This window comes from Adiantum capillus-veneris, chromosome 26, assembly GCF_014529385.1.
Source record: "Adiantum capillus-veneris isolate H3 chromosome 26, ASM1452938v2, whole genome shotgun sequence".
In the NCBI taxonomy this organism is placed as follows: domain Eukaryota; kingdom Viridiplantae; phylum Streptophyta; class Polypodiopsida; order Polypodiales; family Pteridaceae; genus Adiantum; species Adiantum capillus-veneris.
The window spans coordinates 78,205,449-78,232,647 of record NC_140956.1 but is presented as its reverse complement, the minus strand read 5'-3'; the positions used below and the strand labels follow the sequence as shown (position 1 = coordinate 78,232,647).

General features: G+C 43.4%; 1 protein-coding gene across 1 annotated transcript in view; it reads right to left on the bottom strand.

Annotated features, from left to right (window-relative positions):
* Positions 1–8,467: 8,467 nt before the first annotated feature.
* LOC147423699 (DNA damage-binding protein 1a-like) overlaps positions 8,468–27,199 on the bottom strand; it is a 45,706-nt gene continuing 26,974 nt past the window's right edge. Inside the window, exons 9-19 of the mRNA XM_086502135.1 lie at positions 24,514–24,723; positions 24,322–24,428; positions 23,826–23,934; positions 23,541–23,741; positions 23,239–23,454; positions 22,610–22,720; positions 22,261–22,536; positions 21,401–21,675; positions 9,995–10,343; positions 9,639–9,923; positions 8,468–9,565 (exon numbers count right to left, since the gene is read on the bottom strand). Of these exons, the coding sequence (XP_086358261.1) occupies positions 8,984–9,565; positions 9,639–9,923; positions 9,995–10,343; positions 21,401–21,675; positions 22,261–22,536; positions 22,610–22,720; positions 23,239–23,454; positions 23,541–23,741; positions 23,826–23,934; positions 24,322–24,428; positions 24,514–24,723 (2,721 nt within the window). The 3' untranslated portion in view covers positions 8,468–8,983. The remainder of the gene's footprint in view (positions 9,566–9,638; positions 9,924–9,994; positions 10,344–21,400; positions 21,676–22,260; positions 22,537–22,609; positions 22,721–23,238; positions 23,455–23,540; positions 23,742–23,825; positions 23,935–24,321; positions 24,429–24,513; positions 24,724–27,199) is intronic.

Below are 27,199 nucleotides of genomic sequence, written 5' to 3'. Positions count from 1 at the left end.
CCCTTGATACCCTGCAAGGTGAAGTGGACTACGAGGACTGCATAGACGTGTTGTCTATGTTGCAAAAAGAGGTTGACATGAAGAAAGGAGATGTACAGTTTGGTGGTAGCGTATGCAAGATGTTTTGATCAACAAAGACTTGATAGCACCCTTGCGTGCAAGAAGAGAGAATGCGTACACTGATGAACAGTGGGAAGACTTGAATGAGCATGCTATAGCAACCATTTGCTTGCACCTTGGTGAATCCATTTACTTTACAATAATGGATAAGACCAATGCTAAAGATGTATGGGATGCTCTATGTGCAGCATGGAATGGAAAACATGCCTTGAACAAGGTTTTCTTGATGAAGAAACTTATGCGCATGAACATGAAAGAGGGCACTAATGTTAGTTCTCACTTGAACGCGTTCAACAACATAATTTCATAGATTACAAAAGGTCTCAATTTTGGTGATGAAATGAAGGAAATTTTCTTGCTATGTTCTCTACCATCGTCATGGGATACCTTCAACACAGCCATAAGAAATTATGCACCTAATAGCAAGCTAGTTTTCAGTGATGTTGCTAGTGTTTTGCTCACTGAGGAGATTCGACGTCAATCTCTTAATGCGAGTGGGCATGGTGATGCGAATGTGGCTAGTGGCAATCGTGACAAGAAAAGGTAGCATGATCGTAGCCATGGACGTTCTTAGGATCGTAGGCAAGGTCGTAGCAAGAGTCGCGTCAAGACATGAGAAATGTTGAGTGTTATTACTGCCATAAACAGGGACACTTGAAAAAAGATTACCGCACATTACAGCGTGACTAGGGCAAAGAGAAAGTGAAGTCTGACAAACCTAAAAGCAACGTGAAAATTGAAGAGCTTAAGGTGGTTGAGTCTCCAGCCAATGAGCAAGTTTCTGACGTGCCAAATGATGTGTTGATTTCACATTGGATTTGAGTCCCGATGCATTGTTAGCTCTTGACGAGTGCTATGTGCAGAATTGGATTGTGGACTCAAGTTCTAGCTTTCACGTGACTCCTCACACGAAGTGGTTTTCTACATACACTGCCATGCATAGCACAGTGAAGCTACACAACTCTTATGAGTTTGATATATGCGGTATGGGCAGCATCAAGTTTTCTATGCATAATGGCATTGAGTTTATGTTGCACAATGTTAGACATATACCCAAATTGACAAAGAGTTTGATGTATGACATCTGGATGATTTGGGTTACACTACCATATTTGCTCATGGTTCTTGGATTATCAAGAAGGGAACTCTGGTCATGCTTAAAGGCCAAAAGTCTAGCTCATTGTACTCACTTTATGTCTCTCCCATGAAAGAGAATTTTGTTTGTGTAGCCGAGCTGCCGTCTACAGAGTTGTGGCATAGCCGACTAGGTCATATGAGTCAGAAGGGAATGAATGTCTTGCAGCGTTCTAGTTATATCTCTATGTTAGATTACTCTAACTTCTCTTTATGTGAGCATTGCATTTATGGAAAATAGACTAGGTTGACATCAACACCTTTGGACAAGGAGTTAGGGAGTCCTCTAGATCTCTTTCATAGAGACTTATGTGGACCTGTGCCAATCAAGTCTCTAGGGGGAGCATTATACTTCTTGGCATTCATAGATAACTCTACTAGAAAGGTGTGGGTTTATCTCTTCAAGCAAAAGAGCGACTTCTTTAATGTCTTTGAGAAGTTCTTAGCCGTGGTCAAGAACCAATCGGGTAGAAATCTTAAAGCTTTGCGAATTGAAAATGGAGGCGAGTACTTCTCCTACGAGTTCAAGGACTTTTGCAGTAAATGAGGCATTAGTAGATAGTTTACCACGCCTTACACACCCACCCAAAACGGTGTGGCTAAGAGGATTAATAGAACCATTCAAGAACAGGTCACTTCTATGTTGTCTACGGCCAACTTACCTCAAGAGTTTTGGGGCAAAGCTGTTATAACGGCTGCTTATTTGATAAATCGATCACCTAGTACACCACTAAAGTACAAGGTTTCGCAGGATATGCGGACGGGCAAACATCCCAATTATGACAGATTACGTGTGTTTGGGTGTGAGGCATTCTCACATGTGCCAAAAGTGCTTAGACAAAAGCTGGACCCCAAATCACACACGTGCATCTTCATTGGATATGGTGTAAGAAGGAGAGATGGGATGTCATCTCTGGCATCCAGAATCTAAAAAGGTTATACAAATCTCATAGGTGATATTCAACGAGTCTAAGATGCATAGACAACCAGTGAAAGACATTGAGTATCGCACAGTACGGTTGAGGATCTCATCTCACCACCAGTGACACAGAGTGTTGGACATGCTAGTGATGTACCTTCCACTAGTACACACACATATGTTGCTCTAGAGAGAGTGGAATCCAGCAATCATGCACTTTGGATATCTACTCGTACATCTTGTACACCTGAGCATTTTGAGCCAGGATTGGACTACTTGCTAGTCACTAATTGTGGTGAACCCACTTGCTACAAAGAGGCCATTCACATGGATGATAGTGTGAAGTGGGGAGAGGCTATGCAATCTGAGTATAACTTGATCTTAGCAAATGAAACTTGGGAATTGAAAAAGTTACCTACGCGTAAAGAGGCATTGCCATGCAAATGGGTGTATAAGAGGAAGTATACCACCAATGATCCCGAGCCTAAGTATAAGGCTATATTGATTGGTAAAGGGTCAAAGCAAACGAAAGGCATAGATTTTGATGAAATTTTTTCTCACGTGGTCAAGATGAATACACTGCATCTTGTGCTTGGTCTAGTAGCCATCGAGGACATGGAATTGGTCCAAATGGATGTGAAGACAACGTTTCTTCACGGGGATCTTGAAGAGGATATCTACATAAAACAGCCAAAAGGTTTTGCGATAAATCCTGAGAAAGCAACACACGCATAACTGGTGTGTAGACTCAAGAAAGCTTTGTATGGTATAAAGCAAGGCTCGAGCCAATGGTACATCAAGTTCGATAAGTACATTCACTCCCACGGTTACGTACGGAGTCAAGAGGATCATTGCTTGTACACAAGGAGGTTGAACGATGGTCCCTCATCATTTTGATTTTGTACGTGGATGAATGCTCATAGCGAGAAAGTCCAAAGATGAGATTGCACTTCTCAAGGATTCCTTAAGCAAGCAGTTTGCTATGAAAGATTTGGGTTATGCACATCACTTTCTTAATATGTGTATCAAGAGAGATCGCAATACTTGAACTTTTGCAGGAAGAGTATATTCACAATGTCTTGCAACGTTTCAATATGCAAGTGGGGAAAGCATTGAGTACCCCAATGGCTACATACAAAAAACTTAGCAAGCATGATTGTCCCAAATCGGATGTTGAAAAGGCAGAGATAGCAAATATTTTGTATTCTTTGGCAGTAGGCAGTCTCATGTTCGCCATGGTTAGCACATGGTCAGACATTGCATATGCAGTGGGACTGGTCATTAGGAATATGGAAAATCCAGGTAGAAAACATTCAATAGCAGTGAATCACATCTTAAGGTACATCAAGCACTCAGCCAGCAAGTGCTTACGCTTTGGGAATAGTGATGCATCCATAGTTGGATACTCTAATTTGGATTATGCGGGTTGTGTGGACACTAGGTGATCCACATGTGGCTACGTTTTCTTGTTTGCTGGAGCAGCAGTTTCTTAGAGATCATGTCTCCAAAATTTCACTTTGTCTTCCACCACTGAGGCAGAGTATGTTGCAGTTTCCAGTTCTAGTAAGGAAGCTGTGTGGTTATCTCGTCTAGTGGGAGACCTTGGTATACAACAGACTCCAGTGCTACATTGCAATAGTCACAGTGTGATTGCATTAGCAAAGAATCTCGTGTTTCACTCCAAGTCAAAACACATAGAGGTCAGGTATCATGTGGTACAAGATATTTTGGCTAGCAAACGCATTGAGTTAGTCAAAGTTCACACGGATAAAAACCCAACGGATGATCTAACAAAGAGCTTAGCCTCATAGCGGTTCGCACATTGCATAGAGATGATGGGCGTATGGTGAAGCTACAGTCATGCTTCACGTTTGTACAGTTGTACATAATAACCCTGCATTCTTTAGCCACTTGGGCCATGTTGGCCTTCAAGTGGAAGATTGTTAGGTTTCAGGCCTCGTGGTGGCCGGTTGGGCCACTTACATTCTTTGTTATAATAGAAATCAGGATTTGAGAGTTATTACTCTCAAAAGCTCCACCAAACTATTGTGTCTCCTTCTCCTTCCCCCTTCTCTCCTTCCCTCTCTTCCACTCACCTCCCTGGTTCCAACAATGGAGAGGGTGTTCACACACAAGAGGTGCAACAAAGCTCCCACCCCAACACATTCCCTTGAGCTTTCTGTTGGTTTCCATTTTTTAACATATATAGTGAAAGATCATTAGAAGAGTTCACATATGCTACCATATATCTACATGCCCTTTGTTTTTGGCAGAATACCTGTTGCCTATTGTGGTAAGTTTAAGGTGGCCTAGCTTTAATCAAATGGTGAGAATAATCATTACCTTGTTAGGGAGGCGGGCATTCTACAGCATACATGCATGTTTAGCTATTTTTTGTTCTATTCATTGTTGTAGACCTATTATTGTAAAGGTTAGAGTCATCCCTTAGGCTTCCAAGATGGTGTACTAGTGTGAAGTTTACTTTTGCAAGGGAAGACTATGTTGTAGAAAAAGGTGCTCTGACAATGCCAGTATGGACAGGGGAAAAAAACAGAAAATAGTTATTCTTGCCTCATTACCTGGTTCCTCTCTCTGCCATAGAGTCTAATGAAGGGGGTGTCTATATCATACTACAAGGGTTGTATGTAGGCCATGTGCTCCAAATCACTTTTCATTGTTATCATGTGCCTCTTTGGACCGCTGTCTGTGTAAGTCTATAAAACATCTCAAATGTTCTTGAGAATCTATCATGGTCCATCTCTCAAACACAGTGAATAAAGCATTCTAGATTAGTGTCTCTACTACGATGACTGTAGAAAACTCAGCTTGCACAATGTATGTGGGATTGATGTTTACCAATTACATGGTGCCCTTACAATAGCTACATCAATGTGGGTGTGGTCAATGTAATAAACAGTCACCCCTTGACGTGCAGGGCTTCTATGTTCCCATTGGCACTATCTCTCCATCATGGCAAGAGAGGCAAGGCTTCATGTGGGTTTGGCCTAGGCTACATGAAACAAGGAGACCTACTATATTGGCAGATTTGACTCCCATATATACATAGGAGGTCACTACCTCTCCATGTGCTCAAGCTAGAGGGAAGTTGAATTGTTGTCAAACCAGACCCAAGGTACCGTATTCACAATTGTTACTCCTAAGTATACATAGGGACACTACCTCTCCATGTGCTCAAGCTAGCTAGGGCAAAGATAAATTGTTTTCTAACCAGCGGGACATATGGAAAATCATGACCTTGGTCTTCCCAAGTTTAATTGTATCCGTTATTTTCTTTCTGCATGCACAAAGCGTCGAGAGCCTACAAGTGTGATTGAAGCCTTAGTTGTGGCTTAAAAATCAAGACAATGTGATCAAAATATAAGATGGCATGGGTCTTTTGTATCAGATAGGTCCACCTCGTCTCCTTTTTCTCAATGGATAAAGTTGGAGATATTGTCTACATATAGCTCAATGTGTGTAGGAGAGAGAGGCTCACACCGATGGTGCTAGCAACCTCCACACAATTGAAAATGCAACTTTTTAATGTGAACCAGCAAATTGTTTGAAAGAAGCACCATGTGCTTACAAATTTGGCTATCGTAATGGAGGATGAGAGCTAGGCTTGAATAAGCGACAATCACCAGGCATTAGCAATCAAGCTAAAAGATAGATGCACCAATGACAATGTGGGATGTTCATGGAATAGGCATATGACATGCTTTAGCAAGTCTTCTTTCTAGTATCCTTTCTAGTAAACTCAATCATATGGGTGCCATAAATGCAAGCGTGGAAGTGGTAGTAATGTGTGGAGGACGGAGGTGATAGTAATGTGTGGGTGCATTGCCATACTTTTGGGAGTGGCAAAGCCATCCTAGTGGAATTAAAGGGAGTTGCATTTGATTTGGAAAAAAACAACAACTTCAATCATTGATACAACACATTTGTAATTTTTCACCTACACCTTCAGTTCGACCTTTGGCACAAGCTATAAATTGACATCCTGAGTAATTCACATGGTTTTGTGCTCCCTCCCAACTGTTGAAGGGACATCAATTTGAAGCGACCAAATAGCAAGAACAAAAAAGGTCCCTAGTGGTTACCACCCCAAGTTCATATGGAAAATTTATGAAATGGAGATCAAAGTTGACCAAGGATTTTGGTAATAGTATAGAAAAGACGAGGTGCTAGATAAAATGATTGCTCAAGAGGTCATAATTTTATGTAATGAGTCGCATGTCTTTTATGTTAGCAAAGAGGGCTCACGATGGAAAGTATGAGGTATTTAGCATTCCCATGAAAATCTCCTTCGATGCACGTGAGGGGTTTCAAAAAAGAGAGCAAGCATGTCACCTATGTTTCGTGCAAACACATGTACTTGTTTGCCTTAATACAAAATTCGAAGGTTTGCTCAATACACTTCTTTACATAAGTTGCAAAACTCAATATTAGTACCCTAATTTTGGTCTTTTAAAATCATCTCTCCTTGGTAAAAAAGATATTAGCAAATTTGGGAGCAAGGAAATGTAAGAAAAAAAAGCGGTTTGGCTTGGAAATCTAGCTTATGCAACAAAAAAAAACCACAATAGTCTCTTGTTTTGCATGACTCGTTCTTTCTTGCTCATGAATGGCCATCCCTCTCTCTCTCTCTCTCTCTCTCTCTCTCTCTCTCTCTCTCTCTCTCACATAGAGCAAGTAATGAATAGCTAAAGAACATGGGCACAAAGGACATATCACCATCACCCTCCTTGTTCTCAATCCATAAGCACTCCTTAATGAAAAGAACCATCTAAAATCCCTCATGATATCCTAGTTATTCACCTATATGGGGAATAACTTATAAAGGTGCTTGTGGGCACCCTCCATGCCATGATAAGGACTAGTCACACATCTATTAACTAATTCATGCACATTGCCATATGCTTATAATGCTAGTATTGGGACAGCACCTCTATGTGAGGCCATAGTCTCTAAGCCCTTTGGTTTCATTTTCTTTAAAATTCATTTTGATCATGTTTCCTGCTTGGTGTGGACTTTAAGCTCCTTTATTTAGTGCAAAAGGATTGCCTTACATTGGCTTATGGGTATAGCTAATAGTAAAACATAGTTGTGCAAGCAACCTTGTGCTGAGGACACCTTTGTCCTCCTTACGTGAACAAATGTCATAGGATGGCATAATATGAACTGGCTACTTTTGACAACTCTCACACAAAAGTGCTCCCTTTCATTGGCCTCGACAGAAAGTCGTCATAGCCTCAAGTTGTCAAGATCCTATAAAATCACTCTCTTTTCATTTTATGGCAAACTCAATGCTTGGTATGGATATTGGTATTTGGTTTAAGATCATATTTCACCTTTTAGCCCTTCTTTTACAAATTCTCCTCTCCTTTCTCCCTTCATTTCCTCCTAAACCCTAAACCTCCAACTCCTTTCTAGGTCTACTATATCAAGAAGAAAAAATGAATAAACTTGCAATGAATTTTCCCCTTTGATATGGAGAGATTAGGTTTCAAGTAGTAACTCTTTTCAATACCTTCCATTTTTTCCAAAAGTGCACATGACTAGGTTGACCATTTGCCCTTCTCAAGAGTATCCATGCACCTAAGTCGAGCAAGGACATCTCATCTTTGTCCTCTGTACATTGTTTCCTTGACCGAATTGCATTAATATCATGTGAGTGCCTCAGTACTCGCACCTTGAGGAGACACGTACACATCCCTTACCCATTCTTCTTACAAGCATCAAGCTTTTTGGCCCTCAAGAATGTCTTCACTAACAAATTGCATGGCATCCATAGTGTAGTGTGAACATAGTTTTAGACTCCTAGGCCTACTAACTCTACCCCGGAAATCCCCCCTCCTCCCCCCCCCCCCCCGCCTGCCAATTGTATCAACCATTCTCCCTCGCCTTCATGAGAGACGAGACACCATTTGTACTAACTTATGTCCCACGGGTCATATGCAACCTCCAAGGACGATACTCTCTCTCTCTCTCTCTCTCTCTCTCTCTCTCTCTCTCTCTCTATGATCATCTTTAGGCAATGCATAGTGCAAGAGCATATACATGTACTGGTGTGCTTGCTTGACAGGCAAGTGTTGTACAGGCCATCTGCATGCTCAAAATCCAAGCAGGGCTATTGCTTGATGGATTTTTGACATTCAACAAGAGCTCACCCCCTTGCGGAATGTAGAACTGCTCACTAAGCTGAGCCAATGTGCTTTATACCACGATGGGACAAAAATATCCTCAGCACACTCTTAAAAGCTGACAAGTTAAACCGACCTGAAAAATCAACAGTAATCAAAAACCTTTCACATTCTCATTGCGAGCAAACAAAACACATATTTGTACATGAGAGCCTTTATTGTTGTATATCCAAACCGTGTTCATGATGGCTACATGGTTGTTATAAATGAAACCATAGGGGTCCCCTTATCATAAGGGGCTGTAAAAGATAAGGGCTATAAAACATCTCTTGTTTAAAGCTTCATTGCCAGATGACCCAGATCACCGCCATATATATAGAGTTTCAAACCAAAAGGTCTCATCCATATATATAAATGGGAAGCGGGTGCAGCAATGCTTTCTTGTGTGAGCAAGGCCTTTAAGCCCAAGATGGTGACACTCGACTGAAACTCCTCTGGCATTCACATTCTCTTGAGGCTCTTTTCGCAACCTCTATAGCCCCCTTAATCATGAATGCGTTTGTGCACAAATGGATGGAGTCGCCCACAAGCAGCACCATACATTTCTTCAATCTTTTCTGTTTCATCCTCCCTAGCCTGACGCCCTTGGCTTCAAAAGATCAATTCTTCAATGAAGCCTTGTCAGCTCCTCTACTCTCTTGCACAGCTCTTCGACCGAAACACTCATTGCCTTTGATATTTCCTCCATTCTGCCCCTGTTCAAATCCAAGAACGACTCAATAAGGTCACCATCAAGAAAATTCTTTGCATCAACCGTCTTTCGCTCATTGCTGAAGGAGCGCCATTGCTCATGGCTGAGGCCACCAACACCCTTGATCACTTTGACAAGATTTTGCTGAAGCTTCGACAGGAAAGTATATTGTTCTTGTGGTAAAGACGCAATCACTCCAATCACACCGTTCACCGTGCCAAAGATCACTGTGGGTATCTGACTTGCTTCAATATCAGGAAGACGCATGACGAGGGAACCATGCCGAAAACGGTTCACAAACTCTCCCAGATGATATTCGCCAACAACTTCAAGCTTGTTCCGTTCCTCATCACTGGCCGCATCACTATTCTTCCTCACCGTAAACAAATTGAAATTGTTTTCAGCACCAAGATATATGTCATCATCCAAAATCTCTACAGCAGACATCCAATTTGCATTGAAATCTCTAGCACATTCTTCAATTGCACCTTCCTCTGGCTGCACAAAATCACATTTTTTTTGAAAATGATGAATGTTTTTAAGGGTCCTGACTTTGAATCATAAAACGAACCTTGTATATCAGAAGAGAAATGGACTTCATAAGGTCTCCAACCACAATAAAATCCCCCCTTGTCCGTACAAAAAGAGCAAGTATATGTCCATGATGGCCACACTCAGATTGAAGCTCTCTTGTACCATCCTCTCGCAGTGTCCACTTGTACAAGTGAATTTTATGATTGATGCCTGCTAAGAGCTTTCCATTAAATGCATTTAAGTTGTAAACAGCACCTTTAGTCTCTTTCTCAGCAATCAATTGTAGCTTTCCATCCTCCACAAGGAACACAAGAATGCGGCCCTGATAAACATTTATTCTCCATATTCAAAAGAAGAGGAAACAAGTATGCACATGATAGGACAGAGAAATACCTTGGTGGGCTCACTCTCCTCAGGAATGGCATAGGCAGTCCCCACACAGTAGTAAACATTGTTGTCATCTGTGAATGAGCAGCTCATAATTGAGCACCCATTTTCATAAGTATCTAGCTGAAAAGAAGCCATGTTTTCAAAAGTTTGGTCATCTAAAAGACGAACAAAGTATGTTTCCATATCATCCATGTTGGCCATATACTTGACACTACAAATTGCAAAGGTTCTGGAGGCCTCCTGATGACAAATACGCCGAGCTTGCTCATTCAATGGCACGGTTCGGATATGAAGTTTCTGAATATCGTCAATTGTACCGATTGTCAGCTCCCCCTCCTTGCCAATCGCCAAACTGCAGCACAAACATACATACATCCATCCACATCTCTCTCTCTCTCTCTCTCTCTCTCTCTCTCTCTCTCTCTCTCTCTCTCTCTCTCTCTCTCTCTCTCTCATCTTGGAGAATATCTACTATTGTACCTCTCTTCAAGGCAGGGGACCCCACGGTGCCAGGGAACTACCGTACTGTTATGATAGGGCACACATTGGCATGGTTGTATGCATCCATTCTTGAACAACAACTGAGTAAATGGGCAGAAAGTGAGGGCATACGAGCAGCAGGATAGGCTGGATTCAGGAGGGGTTCCTCCACTTTGGACCATATTCTTACACTCAGAGTCATTATTGAGGAGGGTCGGGCACATGGGAGACGGATGTAATGTTGCTTTGTGGATTTCCGCAAAGCATTTGACACAGTGCCGAGGGCCAGATTGATGCGCAGGCTACTGAAGTTGGGAGTACCCACAAAGATCATATGGGGGATCATGGCTTTATACGGCTCAGTGACTGGTCAGGTACGCACTCTTGAGGGGATTTCTGACATTGTTCGTTCCACTATTGGAGTGCAACAGGGGTGTCCTTTGTCCCCTACACTTTTTGGTATGTATGTAGATGAGGTCTCTGACTACATTGACAGAGAGGGCGACAGAGGCGCTCAACTGGCAGGGACATGGATCCCTTTATTATTATATGCTGATGATATTGTGTTGATGTCAGAGTCACCAAAGGGCATACAGAGACAGTTGGATACATTGCACAGCTTTGCAGAGGATAGTGGATTGTCTCTGAACCTTGGTAAAACCAAGGTTATGGTGTTGAACACCACACCACAGTGGGTCAAGAGATCGGCACCTACACTCGTATATGGTCAGGACACTGTAGAGTACACAGATGAATATACATATCTGGGGGTGGTATTCGCGGGACCAAGGTTTACTCTGAGGAGAGCACTATCCAAAGCCTATGCGGCATTGGGAGGGCTAGAGAGGATGTGTTCGCAGGTTCAGTTTCAAGAACCATGAACAAAGATATGGCTCTTTGATACTTTGGTTGCTTCAGCTATGCTTTATGGGGTCTAGGTTTGGGGACCATCTATGAATCGTGACAGTTGGAAGAGCATGGAGAGACCCTTGGTATTTATGATATCCCGGATGATTAGAGTCAAGGCCTCCGTACCACATGCGATTATTCGAGCGGAGGTAGCCGCCCCTCCTATAGAGATTGAGGCTCTTACCAGATCAGTGTCCTTTATGCACAGGCTATGGGATACACATAGAGGCAGATATACTAGATTGGCTATTGAGTCCTCTAGACAGTTGGCGATGCAGGGAGACGCATCATGTTGGTATGCACAGATGACCTCATGGTTTCAGAGGCATGGTTTCAGCATGGATAGATTGCCTCCTTTTCAGTATTCCCTGGATGCACCCTCCCTGCCAGTCACACGGACGGAGATCACTAAACTCATTCGTCAGGATCTTATACAGTTACCAGGAGGACATGGGTAGAGCCGATGCAGGAGTTGGGCACGAAGATGGCTTTCTACAAAGAGCATCTTCTCCAACTTTCGGGAGACGGGTTTGTGATTCGTCCGAGCTACATGGACACTCATTTGTCTCATGGTTTGCGATGTGCTATTGGTCAGATTCGCACATCCTCACACCAGCTAGAGATTGAGACAGGTAGATTCAGAGGGATACCACCGGAGTCTAGGATATGCCAACTATGCGATAGAGAGCCAGAGACAGAGCTACACTACATATGCCACTGCACTGTGTATTATGAGATACGAGGGCGCTTCCATTGCTTATTCAGGGAGGGTTTTGGACCCTAGATAGAGTCATGAGGTATCAGGATCAGAGATGCCTTGGCTTATATCTACTTGAGCTACACCGACATAGAGATAGTCTGCTGAGGAGACATGGAGTACGACAATCACAGAGACAAATCAAAGACTTCTTTGGATCGAGGGAGCCAGGAGACCAACCACTAGCACAGGGTGGTACCCACATTCATACCAGAGGCACCCTCATTGATAGGGCAACTGAGCTCGGGAGATCGAAACAACCACGACCGAGACGCAGGAGCACACTCCATCGACGAAGACTCCAGTAGAGGATCAGAGGCATTCTAGTATGACACCCAGAGTGTCATTGAGGGCCTATTCTACATTTTTACATTTCACATTTCACATTTCATTTTCAGTTTTTACATTCAGTACTTTCTGTACTTGTACTTCAAACATTGTATTAGATTCACCACTTTGTATCTGGATGGTCTCATAGGTCATTTTGGCCTTTTGAAGACGTTAATATATCATTTCATTTCTCTCTCTCTCTCTCTCTCTCTCTCTCTCTCTCTCTCTCTCTCTCTCTCTCTCTCTCTCTCTCTCTCTCTCTCGTCACTTTGGCTCGACATGCACGACGCCCGGTCAAACTACTGACCATGGAGGAGATTGATGAGATCCGCCAGCGACCGATGCTGGATCTCCTGTGATCTAGCTATCCCAGCTAGCTGTTTAGCTACTTAGTCCACACCTAGCAGTCTAGGATTCCATAGTATTTTATTTTGTCATTCTGTCATTTTGTCATCTTGTTACTCTGACTTTGTATCAGATCCACACATTGTAACTTTCTGGTCTCATAGGTCACTTTGGCCTTTTGAAGACGTTAATATAACATTTCATTTCATTTCATTTATCTCTCTCTCTCTCTTCTCAACACATTAGTCACTCCAGTCCTGATGTATGCAACAGCAGTGTGGGCACCCGCATTGACAGATAGCCAGTGGGCACGGATTAAGAGACCACAGTTCTACATGGTTTTTCGCATGTTTCCAGGCAAGCACACGATACCACAGGACAGCGATGAGAGAGCTGCCGGCCAACAGACTCACATGGCGAGCATTTGAATCAGCTATACAGATATCAGAGGCTGGATATGACAGAGCATGGTACACACAGATTAGAGCATGGTTCGGAGCACACGGCCTTGACCTTGAGAGTTTGCTACCTCTCCAGTACAACCCCGATTCCCCTCAGCTCCATCTCTCACGTAGTGTGAGAAACATACTGATCCGACAGGATCTTTGGCAGCTCTATATCAGACAGACTTGGATCACGTCTCCCCTCCACCGGAAGATGTCACACTACAAAGATCATTTTCTTACCATATTGGAGGACAGGTTCATACAACGACCACGCTATATGGACACCTACATGCCACACAGCTCACAAGTGGCGATTGGTCAGCTCAGAGTATCATCACACAGACTAGAGATCGAGATGGGGCGAGCTCATGACATCCGAGGGAGGAGAGTATGTGTAGAGTATGCAGAGAGGAAGTGGAGAGTGAGGAGCACTTTGTTTGCAAATGCAGAGCTTATGTAGATATCAGAGGCCAATACGAGCCACTATTCAAAGGGCAACCTACCCTCCCAGCTATCATGCACACTCGAGATCAGAGACAGCTCGTGCGCTACTTGCTAGAGATACAGAGGCACAAGGACACACTTTTGCAGCCACCTACAGAGACCCGCGGGGGGGGGGGGGGCAATCACAGCTTACAGATTTCTTTCAGAGAGCTACACCCCTTCCACTCCCCAACCCACCGAGGGGAGTGACCCTTCAATAGGCTGAGGCAAGCCGGGCCAGACGACGCCCCCATGCTACCAGAGGCTAGGCCCCACGACTACACCGCAGACAGATCGAGGAGATCCGGACTCCAGTACATCGAGCTATCGAGGAGAAACGAGCCTAGATGATGGCTCACCCAGAGGCGTTCATTAGGGCATCCCTTACTCCCGACCCTCCCACGTGCCACATTCTACAACCCCCCATTAGCACAAGACGGAGCTAGCTAAATTGATGCATTTGCATGGTTGTACTACCTTGAGCACATAGACATGCACATATCCCTAGTATTAGAGATCCACCCATCCCCACACATCTCATCACCCACCATACGTCCTTTTCTCTTTTATTATGTACCAATTTGAACAGTTTTTTCTTTTCCAATAGACAAAGGACATACACCCAAACGTTTAAAAGCTCTCTCCCCCCCCCCCCCCCCCCCCCAGCTAAGGCCAGGACATGTTCCCTATGTCACATGGAGCCAGACACAGAGTTGCACTACCAACGCCACTGCCCAGTTTACTATGAGATACGAGGCCGTTTTCACTACCTCTTCAAATGCGCAGACACGCAGAGAGCCTGATGAGAGGAGAGGCTAGCTAGTCTCAGAGACAGATCACAGACTTCTTTAGAGCGGACCATTGGGCAGCCGGAGGAGCGGCTACCATAACAGAGCCCACATACAAGAGGCACGCTCATCGATCGAGCTTGGGAGATCCAGATGCCCACAATTGCGGTGGACTATACAGCACCACTAGAGATTTCCTAGCTCAAATAGAACCAGACTTATACCAGTTGTTCTTGAGTACAGACTCAAGAGAGGTATGGCGTTTCTTTCATGAGCACTCCCCTCCCCCATTGATTACTTCTCCTCATGTGTGGGGTCAGTATGCAACATCCTTATAACCAGAAGGGCATATGATCATGATGGTCTAGTAGCAGGGCACTTTATACATGCTAGAGATATGCTGGCAGAGGTTCTTGCAGTTCTGTTCAACCGCGTCATGTGTGAGGGTCTACCTGAGACTAGGAGACTGTCTACTATTGTGTCTATCTTCAAGGCAAGTGATCCTACGGAGCCTGGAAACTACCATACTATTATTGTCACAAAAACGAAAGCATGCACTTAATACTTTTCAAATTAATCAAGCTTTTTCACATAAGAATACCAGATAAAGATAAAGAAGTAGTGATGCAGAAGACGGACACAACACTAGGGAACAGAAGATGGGTTGGTCCCCCCCTTGAAGGAGATTTCTTAATAATACAAGCACGTGAACCTGAAACGGAATTCACCGTTCATATCTTGAATTTGTATTAATGCATTAGAAAGCATGGATTCATAAGCTAAATTGCTAAAATTTGTCGTACATGTAGCCACAAATGACTAATCTGTCCTGCACTGTGATCTTCTCGGCGGGGAAATGCTTTTGGAGATTGCTTCAACACTAAAAAACTGAGCGGACAGCCAGTATTCTTGCTTATCTAGGTGGGGCCTTTCCCCGCAGAGACGAGTCAAGGTTCGTGGATCATCTGTGGCCTTAGCCGGGAGCCATGGGAACCTCACACGGCTCTCACAAGATCTCTGCGAACCAGTTTCATATTGCGAGAGAAAAGGCTGAACTGGATGCTGAGAGAGAGGAGGCTCTATGTACCTGTTTTCTTCTACAGAACACCTCCAAGAGGAAGCGCATTAGTTTATGCTTGGGCGAGTATTTTGGACGCATGGCGCTACATGAGGGAGGGAGAGAGAGTTCGTAAGTTCTTTCCACGCTGGTCTGCAATCCTTTTTTACGCTCGAGCTGAGTTTCTTTTTTAAGGTTTATTCATTTGGCCGCGTTCAAACTGGCCGGCCATTTAATTTATAAGGCTTTTTAACCTTTGCACTTAAAAACGGACATAAATTCCCACTTTTTTGGCCATTCTGGGACATTATCAACCCGGTCGATTTTATATCCCTTCCGACTCAATTCTGTTAGCTCTCGCCGGAACCTATTTACACTATCCATCCGGCCACTTGTGTGGGCGACCACAGTGAAAATATTTAATTATAAATTTTCTGATTCTACTAGGGACACCATCTTATTCATGCGCTTGTTCTGATCTATTCTACATTGTGTCCAGCTACTGCTCTACTTATCATACTATCCGGACTTATGCTCGTAATGCATGAAGCTTTCCATCTTCATTGCATCACCCAAGTCACAAGGAACTCAAAGATTGTATTGTACCAAGTCTCTCTTGATGAGAGAATCTATAATACAAAAGCCTATTGGAGGGGGGACCGGCTCCATATAAATCCGGTCCTCAACTGTTGTCAAGTTCTCTTAACTCTCTCTCTTGCAAAAGTATTGTTCATGCCAAGTTAATTAAGTATTATGGTTAAGTTGCTACCGCTTAATAAGTTCACCCTCTATGTTCTCAAAGTAGTCTCACTCTCACTAATTCTCCTAATTCTGCTTTTCTCAAAGTTCATAGGCCATTTCCATTACATTGGTATCAGAGCTATTGGTTTCTCTTTTCTTGCTTACGAAGAAAGGTCCTTCAGTTTTCCATGAAGGGTTAGGCCTCTTTATTGCAATAGGGTAAGTGGGACAGGGATCTATTATCTTGGTTGACAAGGACTTAGTTCGAGGTACACCGTTGGGAACTATAGTCTTAATAATGGAGCCTCTCGGGGCTTGCCTTTGGCTTAACGATTATTCAGCTACAAGCAAGCATCAATTGAGCAATGTTAGACCCTCTCCACTAGTCTTTGCAATCAACGGTGTTTAAACCACGGGTGTGGCTGCTTAAGAACTAATTTTCAAAGGTAAAGAATAGCGACTAAGGTTTTTGAGGGTACCAAAGCACAAAGTAATCCTATACATAAGTTTAATTAGCATGACTGACAATAACCAAGAGAGTAGAATGAAAATTGATAACTTTGATTTTGCACATAAAGGAGCTAATGATGATACCCCCATGTTTGTCAATTATCTTGTTACTAGGTTGCAGTAAGCTATGGGCAACCCTGCTTTGCAAGCCGAAGTTACTCAACAACTTCGTGCTTATGGATTTCCCTTCCTCTCCAAGAGGAGAGAGAGCTTAGGAGACCTCTTGATGAGACCCCCAATAGAAGACTCGCTCCCATACAAGAGGAGGAATCCAAAGAACGAGAAAGTAATGAATCCCTAAGTTCCTATGAAGATGTGGCTCCACGAAGACGGCGGTTTAGACAATCGCCAACTCCTCCCAAGAGGAAACGGTCAACCCACAGTCCTTCTCCTCGTCACTCCAAAAGGGAAGAGAGGAAACAAAGGAAGAAAAGGGCAAGAAAGAGATCACCCTCTTCTCCTTTTTCTTCACCTTTCTCCTCTTCCGAAGAAAGCTATGGTTGTTCTCCTAGAGAATACAAGAGGGGAGGACATCGCAAATCTTCCCCTGCATGGCAAAAGTGCCAAAAGCTCAAGAAATTCAAAGAGGGAGGAAAGAGTAAGGAGTATCTCTTTTCTCACCTATGATGGCACCTTTGGTGCTACCGACAAAGTATTGGCCTTCATCCTGCAATTTGATGCGGCCTTTGGAGACGAGGGCTTCACGGAGTCCTCCAAGCTACGCCATGTAGCTATGCACTTCTAGAAATTGACTCATCAATGGTGGGCTAGCCTTCATGGCAACGGCGAAGCCCCAAAGACATGGAAAACTCTACGAGTTTCCATCATGAAGCAATTCCTTGCAAGTGATGCAAAGGACAAAGTGCTTACCGAATGGCGGAGTTTGAAGCTTCTCTCCCATGAGTCTATCCACAAATATGTGGACAAGTTTTGGGATTTACATCTCAAGGCTACTGTCTTTCAAAAGATAGACTTCGCCGTGCAAAAGCAACAATTCTGTGCGGGATTACTTGAAGAGATTGCCGAGTACGTCAACTCCCAACGGCCTGGTTCTACCACCAAAGTAATCCACCACACTATGGTTGCTTCGCGCATCAATTTCTAACAAGGGGCTAGAAGGAATGTCAAGCCCATGGAAAGCAAAGACAAAAGTGATGCAAAGGGGAAAACCAATGCCCAAAATTCTTCCCAAGGCAATTCCAACAACAACAACAACAACAACAATCGGTCCAAGGAGAAGGGAGTTTACAAAGGTAAAAATAAACTCTCCTGAAGAGCTTGAAGCTTTTCGCAAGGACCACAAATGTTTTAAGTGTGGGGAGCAAGGACATGGCTACCGTTCTTGCCCCAAGAGAAATGCCCGCAATGAGACTCCTAGAACTTCCACTATCGGAGCTCCAAAAGAGGATGCTCATTGCAAAGGATCACCTCTCTCCTATGCTTGGGTAAAGATAAGGGAGCATAATGCCTTTGTTTTGTTTGACCCTAGCTCTACTCACAACTTCATATCAACGGAGTTGGCCACCAAGTTGGGCATCCAAGCTTTCGAGATGGGAGATACTGTAACTGCCGATACAGCTTTCAAGGGACAACAAGCCTCCGTTACTCCCTTGATTGAGAAGTTGAGGCTTCATGTCCAAAGCTATGTCGACAAAGAAGACTTTTTTATCTCTCCTCTCCAACATGAGGATGCTATCCTAGGAGCACCATGGTTCAACCGCATGGCTACCAGCATGAAGTTCCCTGAAAGGAGAATCTACTTCATCTACAAGGAAAAGAGCATGTATATAGATGCTAGTGAGTCTGTCGTACTATACCACTTGTAAATTCTCCTGCTTTTGATAAATCAATGAAGAGCTCCGTTTCTGCGTACATGATTTTTGTCAAAGAGTCCCTAAAAGATCCTAATGTTTCATCAAGTGTAAATGGTAGGAATCAAGAAGAGTTAAGACTTGTTTAATTTTCTAAAAGAATTCCAAGATGTGTCACAAGACGAGCACCACGTGCCAATAGAAAAGAACAGGCTGAACAAACTTTTAGCACTTCAATAACAATTGAAATGAGAGAGAGGGAGAGAGACGACACGCGACACTGAGTGGCGGAATTTCACCCCCGAAAGTATTGGCCACAAACCTTGGCGCCCCTTTCGGTATTTCTTTATATTGCATCAACTCAGTACAAGCCGGTACTCCGGACTCTGCACCTTCTCCAGGAAGCATGCCAGAGAATGAGCCCATGGCCTCATATTTAAAGGCCCTAAGCCCCAAAAGCAGTTTACAGTGAAAAGCCTTCAAACTCAAAAGCATCTGGTCCAAAAGCAATGCCCAAAAGCTGTCAGCGTAAATCACGGAAATTGGTACAACTGCCATGTCAACCGTCAGTGCAAAACGCGAAAATCCGTACATCCTGCCACATCAGCACTGTCAACGTAATTTCCGAAAACTGCCCGTACAACTGTCACGTCATCAGTTTTTGGCGCAAGTCCTTTGTGTGTGTGTGGGGGTCTTGCTTTATTTTTTATTCCTTTATGTCACTTGGGGCCCCGTCCCCATAAGTTGATAGGACTTCTTCTTCTGTTACTTGTTCTTCTTAGGGTTTAGGCCCCTTGGCCGGCATTTGTAAGTTGGCTCGATTCTTCAGGGCTTTGACATGTCAGCAGTTTGTGACAGATGTGTTTATCAATGATATCCCTATGGACTTACCTTCAAAACGAGGGGATGATGACCATCAAATTGAACTCCTACCAGGAAGCTCACCGCTTAACAAGCCTCCTTATCGAGTTTCCCAAGCTCAACAAGAGGAGATCATGAGGCAAGTACAAGAATTGATAGACAAAGGGATGGTCATTGCTAGCTCCTCTCCCTTTCGTTCTCCAGGCCTTTTAGTGCAAAAGAAAGATGGTACATACCACACGTGTGTGGACTATCGAGCACTAAACCATATCACTATCAAAAACCGGTTTCCCGTACCTCGGGTAGAAGATCTATTTGATAAGCTACAAGGCTCTACCTACTTGAGTAGGATTGACCTTAAAAGTGGCTACCATCAAATAAAGATAGTGAATGAAGATATCCTAAAGACCGCGTTTCGTACAATGTTTGGCCTTTATGAATATCTAGTCATGCCTTTTGGCTTTTGACTAATGCACCAGCCACGTTCAATTGTTTAATGGAGAAAATCTTTAGACCCCGCAAATTCACTAGAGTGTTCTTTGATGATATCATCATCTACTCCAAGTCCTTGGAGGAACATAAGCAACATCTCCAGATGATTTTTCAAGCATCGAGGGAGAACAAGCTTTTTATCAATCAAAAGAAAAGCGAATTTTTCCTTCAAGACATTCAATACTTAGCTCATATTATCTCTCAAGATGGTATCCGTATGGATCCATTAAAGTTAAAGGTAATAAAAACATGGCCTAATCCAAGGAATCTACATGAGCTAAGAAGCTTTATTGGTATGTGTGAATACTATAGATGCTTCATAGCAAAATTCTCTCAAATAGCAAGACCATTACATGAATTAACAAAGAAGAACGTTAAGTACTCATGGATTGCTAGGGAGCAAAATGCTTTTGACAAGCTCATAGAGAAGTTTACCTCCCAACTAGTCCTTATGATTCCGGATCTCTCAAAGCCATTTGAGGTCCAATGTGATGCTTGTGGTGATTTCCTTGGAGCAGTCTTGCTTCAAGAAGGGCATGCCATAGCATATGAGAGCCGAAGGCTCAATACAGATAAACGGGTCTTGGGCATTTATAAGAAAGAGCTTTTAGTTGTTCTACATGCCCTAGCCACTGGATAACTCCAGCAGACCATGAAGATGAAGGGTGAGGAGATCCAGAGTGATTCCCCCTACTCATCACTGCATCATGCAAGTCCTATGCTGATATACAGAATCTGGAAAATGCCTGAAGGAATATGTTTGCTAGAGAAACAAAAACCTACAATTATGTTTGTTAGGGACGAAAACCAAACGATACAACACAAAGTACATAATCCCTGAGAAAATCCCTATATGTGTCACTTTGGATTTATGAATGACATTATGGTGCTCTTTGCATAGTAATGGCTCTGTTGTATATTCTCCCTAGCCCAGCATAAGTGCACAGAAGCATATAAACATAAATCTATACGGTCAGCTGTGTGACAAGTCCATAATAACTCCGGAAACACAAGCTAAGATTGCTAAGCTCAGCCACAATAAATTCTAGTACTGAATGATTAGAGAAGACGACAAGAAGGTGATTGATAGGACATGCACAACTAAAGATGAAAAAGTTCAACGATATCAACTGACAACATCTGCACAAAAACCGCTACATGTGAACTGAACGTATACTACAGCTGATGCATAATCCCAATTAATCCAAAAACGAGCCAGATTCTTGGAACCAAGAGTGATCTATAAACTAATCATAGGCATCCAAACAACTATCCAGCTACCTATCAGGTGTCATGCATGGCGTCCACTACATATTAGCAACATACCTTTGTTGTAGTTTCTGAGAAAATGTGTAGAACTTGGTCACACAAACCCATCAAGTCTAAGAATAAGACCAACCTGTCTGGAAAGGAGGCAGAATTGAAGGGGCACATGTGATTGACCTCCTTCAGGTTTACATTACTGTACAGAAGTTTCCGATTGCTACTGTAAATAACAGTAGGCCGATCTGAAGCTGCAAAAACATGAGTTGCATTTTTGGAGCGAAACGTTCGCAACGTGATGGGCTGTGTTCCCAAAGAGACCTTTTTCCTGTCTGAAAGTTGTCCATTGTGGACATCTAGAAGAAAGTTAAACAGATGGCCATCTCCTAGTGCACAAAGCAAGTATGGAATCTGCAAAATGTTGCCATTCAAATATTAGAGTGGGTTGTAAGTGCACACAGCTTCTCATAATAAGGCAATATATTTCAGAGTATCATAAAGGAAGAAAAGCATTCTATTCATTTTTTGAGACTCGACTTTATATGCCAATACACAGATAATATACGATCACCATAGCCTCTTACACAGACAGACAATCATATATGTGGACAGATGTATCCATTCTAAAAATCTAGTACACAGGGACACAAACATGTGCATCGTGGTGGTGCATGGGAAAGAAAGAAGAAAGAAAGACTCTGACAGAGGCCAAAATCAGCCTGTAAGACAGATAGATGCACATGAAAGTGTCCTCTGGCTATCCCAAAAAATGGGCAAAAGGTACAATATAAAAACTGGAAGGTGGGAGTAACACGAGTATGTGAGATGCAGATCCTAGTCCATGGGTGTTAAGCTATACTCTCAGAAAGTACAATTATGATAAGCGTCCGTCTAGCTATCTCCATCAGGTGTACACACACACACACACACAGAGAGAGAGAGAGAGGGGTGTATTTTCCAGCCTAGCTCACCAATAATTGGAAATGTGCGGCTTACCCCCTCAAACGTGCAAAAGAGAACCGAACGCGGGATTATTTCACCTCCCAAGCTGTGCTTTGTTACGAGTTCAAGGTTGGGAAGCGAAAAGATTCGCACAGTAATATCTGTCCACATGCCAACAGCTGCCAAATGGCTTCTATCTACATCATCACCAACAGGGTTGATGTCCAGACATGAAATTTCATATTCCAGTTGAACATGTTTCATCTCCATCAGTTGACCACGGCCAATCTCTATGTATACAAGGTGGCCTCCACCCGTTGCCAGCAAAACCTGCAAATATTAGCTCTTTTTCAGTTTCAACTTTCTAAATGGCTTAGGATTTTTCCATTGGAAGGACTGATACCTGAGAGGAACTAGCTGTGGCAACATTTATCGAGAGACCAGAAGGGGCTTTCCACTCATTGAGCTGCCTTCTTGAGGATGCATCGACTAGCCTCAAACAAGATGCTGTCAACTGCCGACCACCAAAAAGAAACAGAGTTTATGCAGACAAACAAAAACAGTGAAGAATTTCCATGAATCGAGGACAAGATATCCTTGCTGTCTAGCCAGACAGTGTGCAGAGAGTTAGCTGACATGAGCAAATCAAGAATAACATTCTGATAGCTGGCCAAAACGGTCAAAACAAAATCCGTATCCTCACAAAAACACCATGAGCATTTCTGCACCTCACAATTTGATCCTAACAAACCAAAAATCAGAAACCCCTCACTTGTCAACTGGTCTATCTAGACAGCCTCTAAACCTTGCATAAGAAGCTGCTGCCAAAGTATTCATGTCCCTTTCCGTACCCCCAAGTACCGCAGCTGGGACACCAATCATGATCTTCACAAGTTGACAAGAAGCAAAGCAACAGATCAAATTGCTAACGTTCTAGTTTGACAGGAATCCTTATTATACAAAATAAAGCACAGTTCAATTCCCAAGTTGATTTACCGTGCTCTGAATAGCAACAAGAATGCTAAAACTGACCTGAATGAGCTGATCATAAAGAACATTTTGACAAAACAAGGTCTGGGCATCTGAATCGAATCCATCAATCTCAGTCTCCTCTAGCTCATCTTCCGAATTCATGGCTAGTATGCGTGTTTCGCTGATGAAACTAACCACCAAAAACGTGTCAAATGCATCCATCGAAGCCGCCCGCAAAGACCACATGCCTTTAATGCCCTGTAATTCTGCGGAAGCCTGTGGAGAAGAAGAAGTCAACTGACATAGTAACTCGTGAGCAAGAATTGTATATAAAAAGCTTATACTTTCACAGCTTCAGGCACCTGTTCATTGATGCCAATACCGTTTCGAACAATTCGCAGAGATCCATCCTTAAATGCTCCAGAACATGTCACAACTTGCCCTTGTCCTTGCCTCTCCAAGTCTACCACACACAAGTCTACAATTGGGCCAAGGTTAACAAAGCTTTCAAGAACCTCCACATAAGATCCTTTGGAATCAGGCTGCAAGTTGAGCTTAACAAGCTGCACACATACACCCTGAATCAGCTCGGATAAAGGTATCCAATACTTAAACATGAGACATTTCATAGTTGAAAGGCCCCTTACCTGTGAATCTCCATAGCTGGACCCGACAAAAACCACAGCATTATCCAAATATGAAATTGTTGAAGCAGCTGAAGTTTCTCCAAGTCTCTCCACCTTAAGGCCTGTCACTCTATACTTAACAAATCAAAAAGAAAAATAAGAAACCAAGGTTACCAAGAATGACAGGGCATACTAAAAACAAGCTTAATAGCTGAGAGAGTTAAACTTTTAATCTCTTAGTTTCCATTAAACGACACGTTGCTATAATTTTCTTTCGACAAACATTTCCAAAAAAACTTGTTCAATGGAGTTAGAGACTGTTTTTTATGATGTTGATTTGATTGAGCTTGCCACTTTATGTTCTCTAAAGAGCTTGCCAAGTCCTTATAATAGCGAAGCCACTTGTATTCAAGACATAGAGAACAACCATTTCATATCAAATTGCCAAGTTACTAATAATGACCGTGTAACAGAAATATAATGCTTGAAACTATTTGTGTCAAGGTGGAATCATAACCTGTCCTTCTCATGAGTAATCACGAGCAAGTGAAGCATTCCTGTTAGATCACTTAGGAGGTAGCGAGAGCCATCTGCATCGACTCGACCGTAAGCTCTGGTAATAGCCTGAATAAGCCATCAAGGATTTGATTGTATACAAATGCACTACATTAGTAATGGTGATATTTACATGTACACAAGCCTTTCATACCGGTCGAACAGAAATGGCTTTGAAAACAAAACCATTATAATACACGATGGTCTGTTCCCCAATTATAATGACACCTCCAAGTGGTAGAGGCACAGGAATAAGAAGGCCAGCACCATTGTCCAGATTGTTTTGTACCCAAGGACCATCAGCAAAATCCTTCTCTTTGAGCAAAACCTCATAAGTTTTGACGTGGCGAGCATCCTTATTATCCTGAATTCAGTGAAATTATCAAAAAATTGTATAAACTACGGCTACAGGGCATTGACAAACCAATCAGAAACACCAACACTGAACCTCCTTTATCCATACCATCAAAGTACAAATAAATGTTCATCCCAATATTCCTTTGAATAAACTATTTATTTTTTATTATTTATTTATTTTTGTTAGTCATGTGCAAAACTGTAATGTGCAGTGGAGCTGATTGATGGTGAATGCTCAGGATAAGTGCTCACTGTGTACTCAAGGTTCCTTTTACTAAATGAGAGAGTTCCTTTTACTTGATAAGAAATGTGCAAAGACTACGAAGATTCTGAGAGAGAGAGAGAGAGAGAAAATGAAATGAAATGAAATGTTATATTAACGTCTTCAAAAGGCCAGAATGACCTATGAGACCAAAGCGTTACAATGTGGTGAATCTAATACAAAGTCAGAGTAGCAAAATGAAATGACAAAATGATAAAATAGAAGTACTATGGGATCCTAAACTGGTAGGTGTGAACTAAGCAGCTAGCTGGGATAGCTAAATCACAAGTCACAAGAAATCCAGCATCGGTCGCTGGCGGATCTCATCAATCTCCTCCATAGACCAGGCGTCGTGCATGTCGGGCCAAAGTGATCCGAATCCTCTGATGTAGCCTCCGTCGATGCTGTGTAGTCCTCCACAGTCGTGGGCGTCTGGATCTCCCCAGCTCAGTCGCTTGATCGATCAATGTGCCTCTGGTGTGAGGCGACAAGATCTCTTGTGGTAGTAGCTCCTCTGTGTGTCCAATGTCTGCTCTAAAGAAGTCTGTGATGTGTCTCTGAGACTGGCTAACCTCTCCACTCATCAGGCTCTCTTTGTGTTTGCGCAACTTGAGCAGGAACAAACCAAGGCATCTCTGATCCACGTACCTCATGACTCTGGAGAGTGGTCCAAAGCCCTCTCTGAACAAGCAGTGGAAGCGGCCTCGTATCTCGTAGTAGACGGGGCAGTGGCATGTGTAGTGTAACTCTATCTCAGGCTCTATGTCACACAGGGTGCATGTCCTGTCCTTTGTTGGCACTCCGCTATATCTCCCGGTCTCGATCCGCAGTTGGTGTGAGGATGTGCGTATCTGGCCAATGGCACACCATATCCCATGAGACAAGTGGGTGTCCATGTATTTGGGCCTCGTCACAAAACCGTCCGCCGTAAGCTGGAGAAGATGCTCTCTGTAGAAAGCCATCTTCGTGCCCAGCTCCTGTGCTGGCCGTATCCATGTCCTGCTGGTGTCTAGCTGAATCAGGTCCTAGCGGATGAGCCTGGTGGTCTCGGACAGTGTAAGAGTCAAAGAGGGTGCATCCAGTGAGTATTGGAAAGAGGGCAGTCTGTCTATATTGAATCCATGTGCCTGGAACCATGACGTCATCTCCCCATACCAGCATGCTGTGTCTCCCTGCCTGGCTAACTGTCGAGAGGACTCAAGTGCAAGGTGGGCGTATCTGTCTTTGGGAAGTTCCCACAAGCAGTGTAGGAAGGAAACAAAGCTGGTGAGCACCTCAACTACTAGTGGGGGGGCAGCTAGCTCTGCTCAGACAATGGCACGTGGTACTGAAGCCTTGGCTCTAATAAGCCGCGAGATCATAGAGACCAGAGGCTTCTCCATGTCCCCCCATCCATCAGTACGACCTGCTCTCCCGTGATGATCCAATGAAGGCCCCCATATCTCAGCTCCATAGAGCAACACAGAAGCCACCAAAGTGTCAAAGAGCCAGAGCTTCGTCCGAGGCTCCTGAAACTGAACCTGTGAACACATCCTCTCCAGTCTCCCCAATGCCGAATGGGCTCTGGTCAATCTAGTCTCTGCTGCTCTCCTCAAAGAAAATGTTGGTCCACTAAAAACCACCCCAAGGTAAGTGTAAGCATCTGTATATTCCACTATCTCCTGGCCATATGTGAATACGGGCGCTGACCTCCTGATCCACCGTGGGGTGGTATTAAAAACCATGACCTTGGTTTTACCAAGGTTGACAGACAAGCCACTCTCATGGGCAAACCTATGAAAAGCATCCAAGTGACGTTGCATCCCCTCCGGAGAGTCGGAGATCAACTCAATATCATCACCATATAACAATAGCGGAATCCATGTCCCTGCCCAACGGTGCCCCTCTATCACTATCTCTCTCAATGTAGTCAGAAACCTCATCCACATACATACCAAATAGAGTAGGAGAGAGCGGGCATCCCTCCTTCACCCCAATAGTGGAGTGAACCGGTGTACATAGACCCTCTGAGGTGCGTACATGCCCTACTACTGAATTGTACAGTGCCATGATCCCCCAAATGAGCTCTGTGGGTACTCCCATCTCCTGTGTACTGTGTCAAATGCTTTGCGGAAGTCTACAAAGCTACAATAGATCCGTCTCCCATGGGATCTGCCTTCCTCGATGATGGCCCTGAGTGTCAAAATATGGTCAAGAGTGGAGAGACCTCTCCTGAACCCTG